Raw genomic sequence first — 10,821 nt, 5'->3', positions numbered from 1 at the left:
GGAGGTCGCAGCACTGAGTCAGCGGCCCCAGCCCTTGGCGGCTACCGCAGCCGACCGGCGGCGGTTCCTTTGTGAGGGAAAACCGTTGCCGTTGGACGCCGGTTACCAAGGAGACGGCCGGTCCTCTCGCGGGGCGTCACGACGTGAACTGGCGGCCGCGCGCGAGACCGGGCGTGGTGAAGCGGCCTCGCCTCCGCCTCGCCTGCTGGCGTGGTGCGCGCTGATGTCACTGCGGGCGGGCGGGGCGGAAGCGCCTCGGCGTCGCGGTGTTTACAAGCGGGCTGGTTGCCGTCGGGGCCGCGCTAAGGGCGCTCGGGCCGGAGCGGCGAAGAGGCCGCCTCAGCGCCCATGTGCCCTCAGCCGCCCATGGAGGTGATGGAGGGCCCGCTCAACCTGGTGAGTGGCGCCGGGCGGAGTGTGGGCTCCGCGCTGGCGAGCTGACGTGGCCGGCCGGATTCGCGCTTCCTGGCGGGCCGGACGGGCGAAGGATAGATAACCGGGGCGGGGGGGGGGCGGGGAGGCAGTGTGTCCGACCCTTTATGGATGTCACCGTGTGGTAAAAGTAACCACCAACCCTGTAAGTTAGGCTGTTAATAATAATAACAATAATTAATAATGTCAACACCTAGTAATGATAATAACAACAACAACAACAATAACTACAACACCCCACACACCCCATTTCGGGGGTGGAAAGGGTCGAAGGAGGCGCATTCCTGGCCCTCTCTGGACAAGCGAGAGCTGACGCTGAGGACTTCCTGTTACGTGGTTCTATTAGCCGCTGAGTGCAGGGAATTACTCCCAAGAGGGCCTTCGCCTACTTCTGCCTTACTAATCATAGGCTCATTGGGTTGGTGGAAGGGACCATGCAGGTCATCTTGTCCTCCCCCCCCCCCCCGCAGTGCAGGAATCGTTCGCCTGACGTGGGACTCGAACCCACGACCCTGAGATTAAGATGGAGGTACTCTACCAACTGGTGCAGCAATAAAACTGCTAGCACATTTGCAAAGCCAGTATGGCTTCAAAATGGATGGGTCAAAATTGACCCCATGGGTCAAAATTCTTGCATTGCAGGGTGTCGGGCTGGATGACCTTCAGGTCCCTTCCAACTCTACAGTTTTGTGATTCTATGACTGAGCTATTCCAGGTCAATGTCTGTATGAAACTTATATTCTTACCCATTTGTATGAAACTTCTATTCTTCCAAACAAGGGATGAGGAACCTGTGGCCCTCCATATGTTGTTAGATTGTATCTCCTCTCAGCCCCAGCCAGCATGTTCAGTGGTAAGGGGTTAATGCAGTTGGAGTCCCACAGCATCTGGAGGGCCTCAGGTTCCTGCAGGTTGATTTGTAGGAAATCCAGGTTTCATGTACACATCTTTTTGCAGTCAGTAGCTAATTTAGACATCATAGTTAAATAGATGTGTTCAGAAGTACTGAATACTAGATAGATGCTGTGGGCAAATAATGGGCAAGGGCTTGTGGGAACCATCTGCTATGTTAAAGGTACCCTTGCAGTGCTGATCCAGTTGGACCAGATTTTACTAGAGGACTACTTTAAGAAGGATTTGCAATGGGCTAAAATCCCAACCCTCCTGAAGTTCCCTGCTGTTGAGTTTAGCTACCATAGCTAAGGTTACCAGATTGTTTTCAATGAATCTGGGGACACTTTTCAACTTCAATGGATTTTGTATGGGGACTGATTTGTAAATCCGGGGACTGTCCCCGGGGAAATGGGGACATCTGGTAACCTTGCCTTAGACACAGTTGCTTTTTGGTTGGCAACTGCGAGGAGGCAGTGCTTTCAGAAGGCCAGGTTTGGTCCTGGTGCATAGTAAGATGCACCATCTGTGGATGAATATAGGTGTACACAAATACTTAAAAGATGCTTTTGAGCATTTAAAATGCTCCACATGTACAGGTAACTCACAACTAATGTGAATTTAACTAGTTCGCATTCAGCTTTATGTGCTTGGCAAATTAAAAATAATGGAAAGGGGACTGTGGAAAAAACTTTAGAATTCCCACCTACCATTGAACCCATTGTGTTTAGACCATACATAATTTTGCTTAGGCGCCACCTCCGGAAAGTAACCCCCACATAAGCTGAGTCACCTGTGTTACCTTTGCAACAGCCCTGTCAAAAGAGATCAGATTTGTTATCTCTCTAGTTATAGAGGTGAAGAGATGGTCACCTTTGCCACTATTTATCAACCATCTTTTTGTGTGCTGGACATTGAATAGAAATAGAAAACACTAGAGAGAACAGTTTGCTTTAATTCATTGAATTGAACTCTACTTCATGTACCACACAGCAAAATGTGTGGCAGTTGTCTTTACAGAAGTGTATCCTTTCCTACATCTCTGTATGAAAAACAATTAGGTGTGAAGCAGCTCTTCTCCCTTCGTTACATGGTTGGTATTTGATCAGCATTGCTGAAAAGTCAAAATACTGTGTTTAGAAAATCTGTACCACATGCAATTCAGAATTTGTATGATTATTAAAGGTAAAGAGACCCCTGACAGTTAAGTCCAGTTGCGAACGACTCTGGGGTTGTGGCGCTCATCTCACTTTACAGCCGCAGGAGCCGGCGTTTGTTCGCTGCCACAGACTGTTTTTCCGGGTCATGTGGCCAGCATAACTAAGCCGCTTCTGGCGAAACCAGAGCAGCACACGGAAACGCCATTTACCTTCCTGCCGGAGCAGTTCCTATTTATCTACTTGCACTTTGATGTGCTTTCGAACTGCTAGGTTGGCAGGAGCTGGGACTGAGCAACGGGATCTCACCCTGTTGCGGGGCCTCGAATCGCCGACCTTCCAATTGGCAAGTCCAAGCGGCATAGTGGTTTAAACCACAGCGCCACCCGTGTCCTGGGTGATTCTTACTGCACTGGTATAGTATAGTGGCTATAAGCTAAAAGTCCCCCATTCAAATCTTACAGAATCCACAAATCAGTTCACTGGGCTTAAGCAGGCTGGTGTGTATTGTCTATTGTTAAATAGATGGGTACAGTCTTCACACATTACAGTGTACATAGATATAAGTTTCTCCTACATTAGTATGAAAGTTGTGTGCAATGCAGCCCTCAGGTTCAGTGCATAGAGGAAATAAATAGAACCGACTGTTAGAAGTAATAGATTACATCTGGATGCCCACTAGTACTGAGTAGTTTTATTGGGCTTACAACAAAATGTTGCTGGCTTGGAAGGGTTATTAAACTGTCAGCAAATTTGACAGCATGGCCAGGAATGCAAAATACATTTGCTTTATATGTGAGCCCGCTGTGATAGATGGAGCCAGTTGCCATCTAGTGCTTGCTTCAGAAGCTTCACAAAATACTTGGGCTTCAGTCCAACTACAACTTTGGCTGTAGACCAGCAAAACCATATGCAACCGGCAGAGTTCAGTGTCTCTTTTTAGGTTTAAGAAGATGTGGACTAAAATAGGTGGTAGCTTGTCAAGGAAAAGTAGTAATAACATGAAGGAGCAATAAAATTGCTTCCCTCCATTCAGTTCTATGGTAATCAGTACAAATTGTGGCATTTCTCTTTCCTTTGCTTTAGCACCATATCTAAAAAGCTTGCGAGATTAAAGAAGCATAAATATTTTGCCACAATTTGTATGAATAAGTCACAAAAGAGTCACAAAAGAATTACAAGACCACAAGTTATTTTTGAATCATGCAGAAAGAGGGCATCTGTCTAAGGGCAAAGTCAAGAGCCAGGTTAAAGTGCAACCCATTGTCCAAATCATGAAGAGTTTGCTATCTAAACAGAATCAGGATGTGATGACGCAATGAGGGCAGCAACACATGATTCATGGAAAGAGGCATGCAATAACAAAGTTCCTTCAAAACAGAAAACAAGTTTGGCAAACACAAAGCGTTATGTGGCTCAACTGAAGCTTAGGTGACCAAAGTGGCAAATGCAAAGTTTATTGTTTGCTTGGGCAGCTAGAGGGCCAGTGGGTAGGGCATAGTTTTAAGCCAGCCAGCTTCTTTCGGTTGGTATTATTATTATTATTATTATTAGTAGTAGTAGTAGTAGTATACTGTCCTTCATCCACAGATCTCAGGGTGGTTCACAGCATAGATTGGGCCATCCCAAGACATGGGGTTTTACAGGCATGTAATCCCTCATATGTGCAGTCCAAATGTGGCACTATTTCATATTTTTGACGTCGTAAAACTACCATTCACATTCTTTTTTCCTCAGCCATTTGTAGGGGTGTTGAATAGGAAATCCTTCTGCATGAGTAAATGGTTCCAACATGTCATGAGAGTACAAGGTGGTTCAGTAACACTACTTCTTTGCAGAATGCAGTCTTGGCATGTGATGTGCTAGACTACGAGCAGCCTAGCACATTTCAGGCAATCTTTGGAACACTGAGAGTCTTGGGGTTGTCCTGGATGGGTCTGGATTATTTTGGAAACACCATGCTCTTGAGGAGGAACAGTGAGCCTAGGAACAAAGCAACAAGGACTAAGCCAGGGGGAACCTGTGGCCTTCCAGAGGTTGTTTGGCTCCCAAATCCCATCAGCCCAAGCCAGCAAGGCCAGTGGGCTACTCTGAGTAAAACTTAGTTGCATCCCACCCAAAATAATTCTTCTGTTTATATATTTTGTAAGAATAGGCCAAGAACAGTAAATGCATATCTCACATAAACTCAATATATTCACAATCTAGGTGCAATCTATTAACTAAAGGACATCCATGATCTCTTCCACATCTTATGTATTTTTTGCCAGCAATAGCATGCTGCTACTAAACAACATCCATTATCTGATATTCATTTTATCCCTGTTGTAAATCTGCTAGCTTGTCTCACCACATCATTAAACTTTGTAGTCCTTGGCAGCATGATTTCAAAGGAAATCATCAATTTTTTTTTTTGCAAAGTGTCAGTTACTGTTCTTGCTACTCTATTTTTTTTAGTTCTTCTCGTACCTGTTACAGAGCAGCTGTCTCAGTGTGCTTTGACTGGGATGTCTGCTTGGTTGTGAAGGAGAGCCAGGTACTTTCTGCTGCTGGAATCTGCCAATATCAACTCCTGTGTTTGCTGCCAGAAATTCCCTAACACCGTATGTGGCAAGGAGAGGGACAGAACAGCTGCACAAACTGTATTCAGGGCCTGCCTCTAAAAAATAAATAAATAAAAATCAACCCACAAAAAACCCACCTAAGAATAATATCTCCTGTTGCTGGAACTGTTCTATGACCGAAATAATAAATTCAATTCAATATCTCCTGTTTCTCTTCTGACAAAGTTACATGCTGATGTTTTCTGTTCCTATAGCAGCCTGTCTTTCTTGAGACTCAAATTGATTCCTCTAGCTACCATGACATTAAAATGTGCATCTCACAAAGGGTCTTAGCATTCACTCATCAACAAATACATTCACTTGTCTTGCACTTCTCTTTCCTCAGAAAAAGAAAGGGTCAGGCTGTAGTAACACTGAAGTGTTTTGTAATTAAATCATGCCTGTATATTATTAATTTTTGTATTTTTCAAGCAGAAATGTATGTTTAAATTGGCTGTATTTCCCCCTTATAACTGCACTATTTGATTGTTACTGGAGAAATAGCTGGTGTGCTATTGGTCAGAGCTGCATTCCTCAGAGTTGCTCAGTATGTAGCCCTTTCCACTGAACCTTAGTGCCTTTTTATTACCCTCTAGGCGATTATTAATTCTTAGCTTAGAAATGTGAAAGAGGAAGAATCAGATGAAGGAAGAGGAAGCTGCAGCTAATAATTCACTTCAGGGCTCAAACTGCATGTGGCAGTCAGATGCAATACACACACCCTATGTCTAAATGAGGCCAGACACACCATTTTCATTTGCTCACTGTCTAACATTTTTTAAAATACATGAACTGCAATCCAGTGTGTGTGTACATGAGCACTGTTGTCATGCATGCAGGTGTGAAAATACCTAAGACTATCACAGAGGCACACTTGACCTAAGCAATCAGCTTTATGTTAATTCTGTACTGAGGTGCCAAGCTATCTTACACAGAACCTGAGACAGCTGACGTTTCTGTTGCATTGCCTGCCTTTTGTGTATCTACATGTCTGTTTCATGCAAAAGTTTGAAGTAACTAGCGATGCTTAAATAATAGTAAAAAATTCCAATAATTAAAAAGTTTGTTTTTCTTTTGAAGGCTCATCAGCAGAGCAGGAAAGCTGACCGTTTGCTGACAGCGGGGAAGTACGAAGAAGCAATTTCTTGTCACAAAAAGGCAGCAGGTGCATATTCAACCAAAAGAGCATTGTATGGCTTGTGTGAAAACACTGTCCTCGAAGTACGCCTGAGTAGCAATCATCTATTCAGCGCCAAAGCAAGTGCAAGTGTGTGTTAAGCCAGGCGTGATTGTCCTGACTGGGGCAGAAGTTCGTTGTCTTGGGAGTTGGTGTAAGCCTTATATGGAAGAAAAGTTAATTGCCTACATGTGCACGGGGAACTAAAATACATAAAGATCAAGGTGGTTGTAGAAAATCAGTAGCCAAAGACATAATGCAATTATCTCTCTTGAATATCCCACGTTAGAGTAGTGGAGCCTCTTACATGGTGGCTAAGTGACTGCCAGAACTGGGCATTGGCTGCCAAACTGCAGTTCATGTTAGGTTTAAGAGGTCTGTTTGCAAGAAAGTGTTTCTCCAATCTCTTGCTCCTTGATACAACCCCTTTTGTGTGTGTGTGTGGGGGGGGTGTTTGTCAATATTGTCTTCGTCAATATTGCAGTAGATTTACGGTCATAGGCACACTTAGTGGGATCACAGTGTACATATCTGGATAATGTCTGTGAAGCGATCATTGTACCTAAACTTAATGTGACTTCTCTGTGACCTAAACATTTCTCATTTTGTGGTTTATTCAGCATATCTCTTGGAGGCCATGAAGCTGACACAATCGGATCAGGTGAGATTACACTCCAAATCACAGTGAGCGAGTCTAGTAGTGAGTCATTATCTCTATAACCATAAAATTGACTAGGACACCCCACCCCACCCCCAGCTTACATTCTGAAAAGGCAAGAAATGGTTGGGGAGAGATGTGTGATAAGAGGATGCAGATGCTGTTTCACTTCTGTATCCTTCACTGGCCAGGTTTCTAGAAAATAGTTGGCATTAGAAGATGATTTGTGGAATTACTAATATTATTTTGTTTAAAATGTTAGGAAATGTTTGTAAAAAAATAGCTGACAATTGCTTTCAAGCTATAATAGCTTCGTTGGAGTTGATTGCACTGTGCATATGCCTTCCAGGACCCGAATCTATGTAGTGCCATAAATGATGTTTAATACGGTTTCTCTAATGAAGTTAATGCTTTAAAAACACTTTACCACCATTAGACGATATTTGACCAACCTTATTTCTCTTGTTATATCCAAGGCTAATTAAGGGTGGCTCTAATGGTGAGAAACTCGTCCCTTGTTTTTGTCTTTTCCACAGGCCCAGTTATCATTGGAATTACAAAGGGAGAGCCACCTGAAACAGATTCTACTTATCCAAGAGCGATGGAAAAGAGCAAAAAGAGAAGAGAGGCTAAAGACACAGCAGACTGTGGACAAGGATAGTGCTTCGTCGAAGCCGTCAGCTGAGGAATTTGATGACCAAAATGTGGCAGCTCCCGCTAGCCTGAAGTACAGCCCCTCCCCAGAGAAGGATGCACAGGCAATCCACGGTGTCTTGGATAGGGACCCCGACACACTACTCTTCCTGTTTCAGAAAAGAAAGGAGCCACTGGAAGTGTGCGTCGGAAGCAAAACCCCAAAGGACGACAAGACAAAAATTGAGGAGCAGGCCACCAAAATCGCTGTTCTAGAACGGCATGTGGACTTTCTCTTAGCTGAAAACGAGAGGTTGAAGCGAGAGAACAAGCAGCTAAAAGCTGAGCGGGCCAGACTCCTGAAATCCCCCCTAGAAAAGGAGCTAGATGTCGATGCCGACTTTGTAGAGAAGTCAGAGCTGTGGGGTCTGCAGCAGCATTCGGAAACTGCTGCCGCGTCAGCCTCAACTTGGCAGAAATTTACAACGAATGCCGGTAAGGCCAAGGACATTCCGATACCCAGCCTTCCGCCTCTGGACATTCCATCCCCCGAGCTCCCTCTATTGGAGCTCTCGGAGGATATACTGAAAGGACTGATGAACAGCTAAGTAGAGACCACAATGTATGTTCACCTGTAGCTCAGCAAAATCCAAAAAAGGGAAACTCACCAGTACAGTTGTGATTCACAGGTACAAAACACCAACTACAACCCTACTGAGGGAGAATATCTTAGTGACTTTGTCACTGTGAAAAATATGCATGCTATTGGATCGGTTAAACAGGGCTGACTGTTTACCATCGTTGGTAAAAGCTCAGCTCTCTCTTCCTCCCCATCTTCAAGCCAAATGACTGAGGGGAGACTTTCAAGCAACTTGATCCTGCAGGGGTCTTGATTATGCGATATGTAACATGTCTCTTTAATGCCATAAAATAATGCAAAACCTAAGTGGTGTGGGCCAGAGCGTGACCATTTTGGCAGTGGGGAAAAAACGTTTCTATCATGCACTCAATTAATTTAATTACGCAAACCAGGTCAATAGATTGGATGTTGCTTTTGTTCCTCCACAGTATGGATCTACGTGCCACACTTCGCACTCCTGACTTAAAAATGCTTTATCAGCCAATCAGGAGAGATGCTAAATTTACTACTACTACTTTTTTATTTTAAGGAACCAAATTTTAGTTCTATTGAAATTTTGATTTGTTTACATAATCAGGGTGCTTAATAATGTGCGTGTTCTGTATATGAAACTAGTAGGCATCGTTTTAAACAAAATACAACAAAGAAGAATCCTTGATGCATGAATGGAAGTAACGGCAGTTGCCAGAACTTGACTGAAAATAAAAAGTTTTGGGTCAGTTTTGAATCTATCTTGTTCGTTTGAACACATAAAACTGATGAATATTGAGTCAGACCACGGGTCCATCTAGCCCAGAATCACCTCTGACTTGCAGTAAAATTCCAAGACCTTCCTTGAACAGCAATCTCTCAATCCTATGATTTGAGTTCCTTTTAATCAGAGAGGCCAGGCATGGAACATGTGGTGATATATTTTCTCATTGAGATACAGTTCCTTTCAAAGCAGTAAGCATTGGAAGCAATTAAGTTTATAAAAGGGAGCTGTGGAGTCCCACCTGCATAACCAGTGAGCAGGGATGATGGGAATTGTAGTCCAGTAATACCTGGTGGACTTTGGGTTCCCCATACGTTCCTTGAGTAGGCAGGGGGTGACGCTGTTGCAGTTGCTAACTCATTGAGGGAGCCATTTGCATTTTTAAGCAAGCTGAGGTGAAGGACTTCTGCCTGGCCTAGAAACAATACAGAGACTATACTACCTAGCCAGTTATTACAGTTTCAAGTATTGCCAAGGAAGTAAGGGGTACATCTTTTTCTTGAATACCACCTCTTTCAGATCTTGGAAGCTACAGTACTAAGGTTCAGTTCCTATAACTCTAGTGATAGCTTGGGGGCAGGAGGAATGGAATTAATCATTTGTATTCTCATCTACTGCATTATAAAAGGCAAGCGGCATTTCCGTGTGCTCTGGCTTCCGTCATAGTGTTCTGTTGCGCCAGAAGTGGTTTAGTCTTGCTGGCCACATGACCCGGAAAGCTGTCTGTGGACAAACATCAGCACCCTCGGCCTGAAGCGAGATGAGTGCTGCAACCCTATAGTTGCCTTTGTCTGGACTTAACTGTCCAGGGGTCATTTACCTTTACCTTTTACCCATGAAAAGGAATATGACATGGGCACATTGGGCAGAAATGTGCAATGGCTTCAGGTGGGGTGATATTTATGAAGCAGGTACTTTGCATGGAGGTCCAAATGTTCCATGTCTGGATACATGCTCTTCTACCCTCTGAGTTGCAGGACTACCCAGATAAGTGATGGAACCTAATCAAGAGTTCTAACAATGAAACTATGCATGGATTCTCAGTAGCAGTATTTGTGCTGTAGCAAACCAAATGTCAACCTGGTCCACTTTCGATGGGAGCCATACAGGTATTGCAAGCAAGCCCAAAAGCAGACCACGATGGAGAAGAAAACTAACCCTGCTTGGCCCCAGCTAGGAATCCACTTTTTCTGTTAACAGCTTACTGTGTTTGAGTCATTGCTAGACCTATAAAAATTCTGTATGTGGCCCAGCTAAAGCACAGCATCCTGCCTTCAGCAGGGACCAGCCTGCATCTGGAAGCAGTGCTGAGAGCTCTCCCACCATTTTTGGTGGCTAGAGGGTTCCCCTTGAATGCAGATGATTTTATTCTTATTATTACATTTATCTACTGCCCTTTTCTCCAATGAGCTTAAGGTGGTGTACATGATTCTCCCCTCCCAATTTTAGCCTCACAACAACCCTGTGAGATGGGTTAGGCTACTTCAGCTAATGGTGGTTGTTAAATCTTACATTACTGTTCTGATGCAGTCATTTAAAATAGTAGTAACAAATGCCTCCTGTTAGCTATGCTCCTGAAGTGCAGTAGTCAATTTCACTGGCTATCTCCAAGATAGGGGATTATGACAGGCTTTCTCACCACACACTTGAGCATTTTTGATTGATACTGCTTCCTTTGGTTACTACTTCCAGCTGAATCTAAACACTTTGGGTCACAGTTCAAGAATGAGTCTTGCCTCTTTTCTGTGCCATTTTTAAAAACATGTTTAGCTCTGGTGGAATAACTATTTAAAAATGAGAGAAAGCCGCACATAAATTCTGGTCCCGCAATATTTTGTTACTTCCTAGTAGCTAGGAATAAGAATTTAGAAATTTT

At 43.9% G+C, this 10,821-nt stretch overlaps 1 protein-coding gene across 1 annotated transcript; it reads left to right on the top strand.

Annotated features, from left to right (window-relative positions):
* The first annotated feature begins 222 nt into the window (after positions 1-222).
* NRBF2 (nuclear receptor binding factor 2) lies at positions 223-8,910 on the top strand. The gene is made up of 4 exons (XM_028729374.2): positions 223-396; positions 6,164-6,248; positions 6,881-6,921; positions 7,455-8,910. Exons 1-4 carry the CDS (start codon positions 349-351, stop codon positions 8,157-8,159), a joined length of 879 nt encoding a protein of 292 aa, XP_028585207.2. The 5' UTR covers positions 223-348; the 3' UTR covers positions 8,160-8,910.
* Positions 8,911-10,821: the final 1,911 nt, after the last annotated feature.

The sequence above is a fragment of the Podarcis muralis genome, chromosome 6 (genome assembly GCF_964188315.1).
Source record: "Podarcis muralis chromosome 6, rPodMur119.hap1.1, whole genome shotgun sequence".
NCBI lineage: Eukaryota > Metazoa > Chordata > Lepidosauria > Squamata > Lacertidae > Podarcis > Podarcis muralis.
This window is presented reverse-complemented; position numbering and strand designations above follow the sequence as displayed.

Coding starts and splice junctions, on each gene's coding strand:
- NRBF2 (XM_028729374.2), top strand. CDS start 349: ATGTGCCCTCAGCCGCCCATGGAGGTGATGGAGGGCCCGCTCAACCTG. Junction 397..6,163: donor TGGAGGGCCCGCTCAACCTG/GTGAGTGGCGCC, acceptor TTTCTTTTGAAG/GCTCATCAGCAGAGCAGGAA. Junction 6,249..6,880: donor TTGTCACAAAAAGGCAGCAG/GTGCATATTCAA, acceptor TGGTTTATTCAG/CATATCTCTTGGAGGCCATG.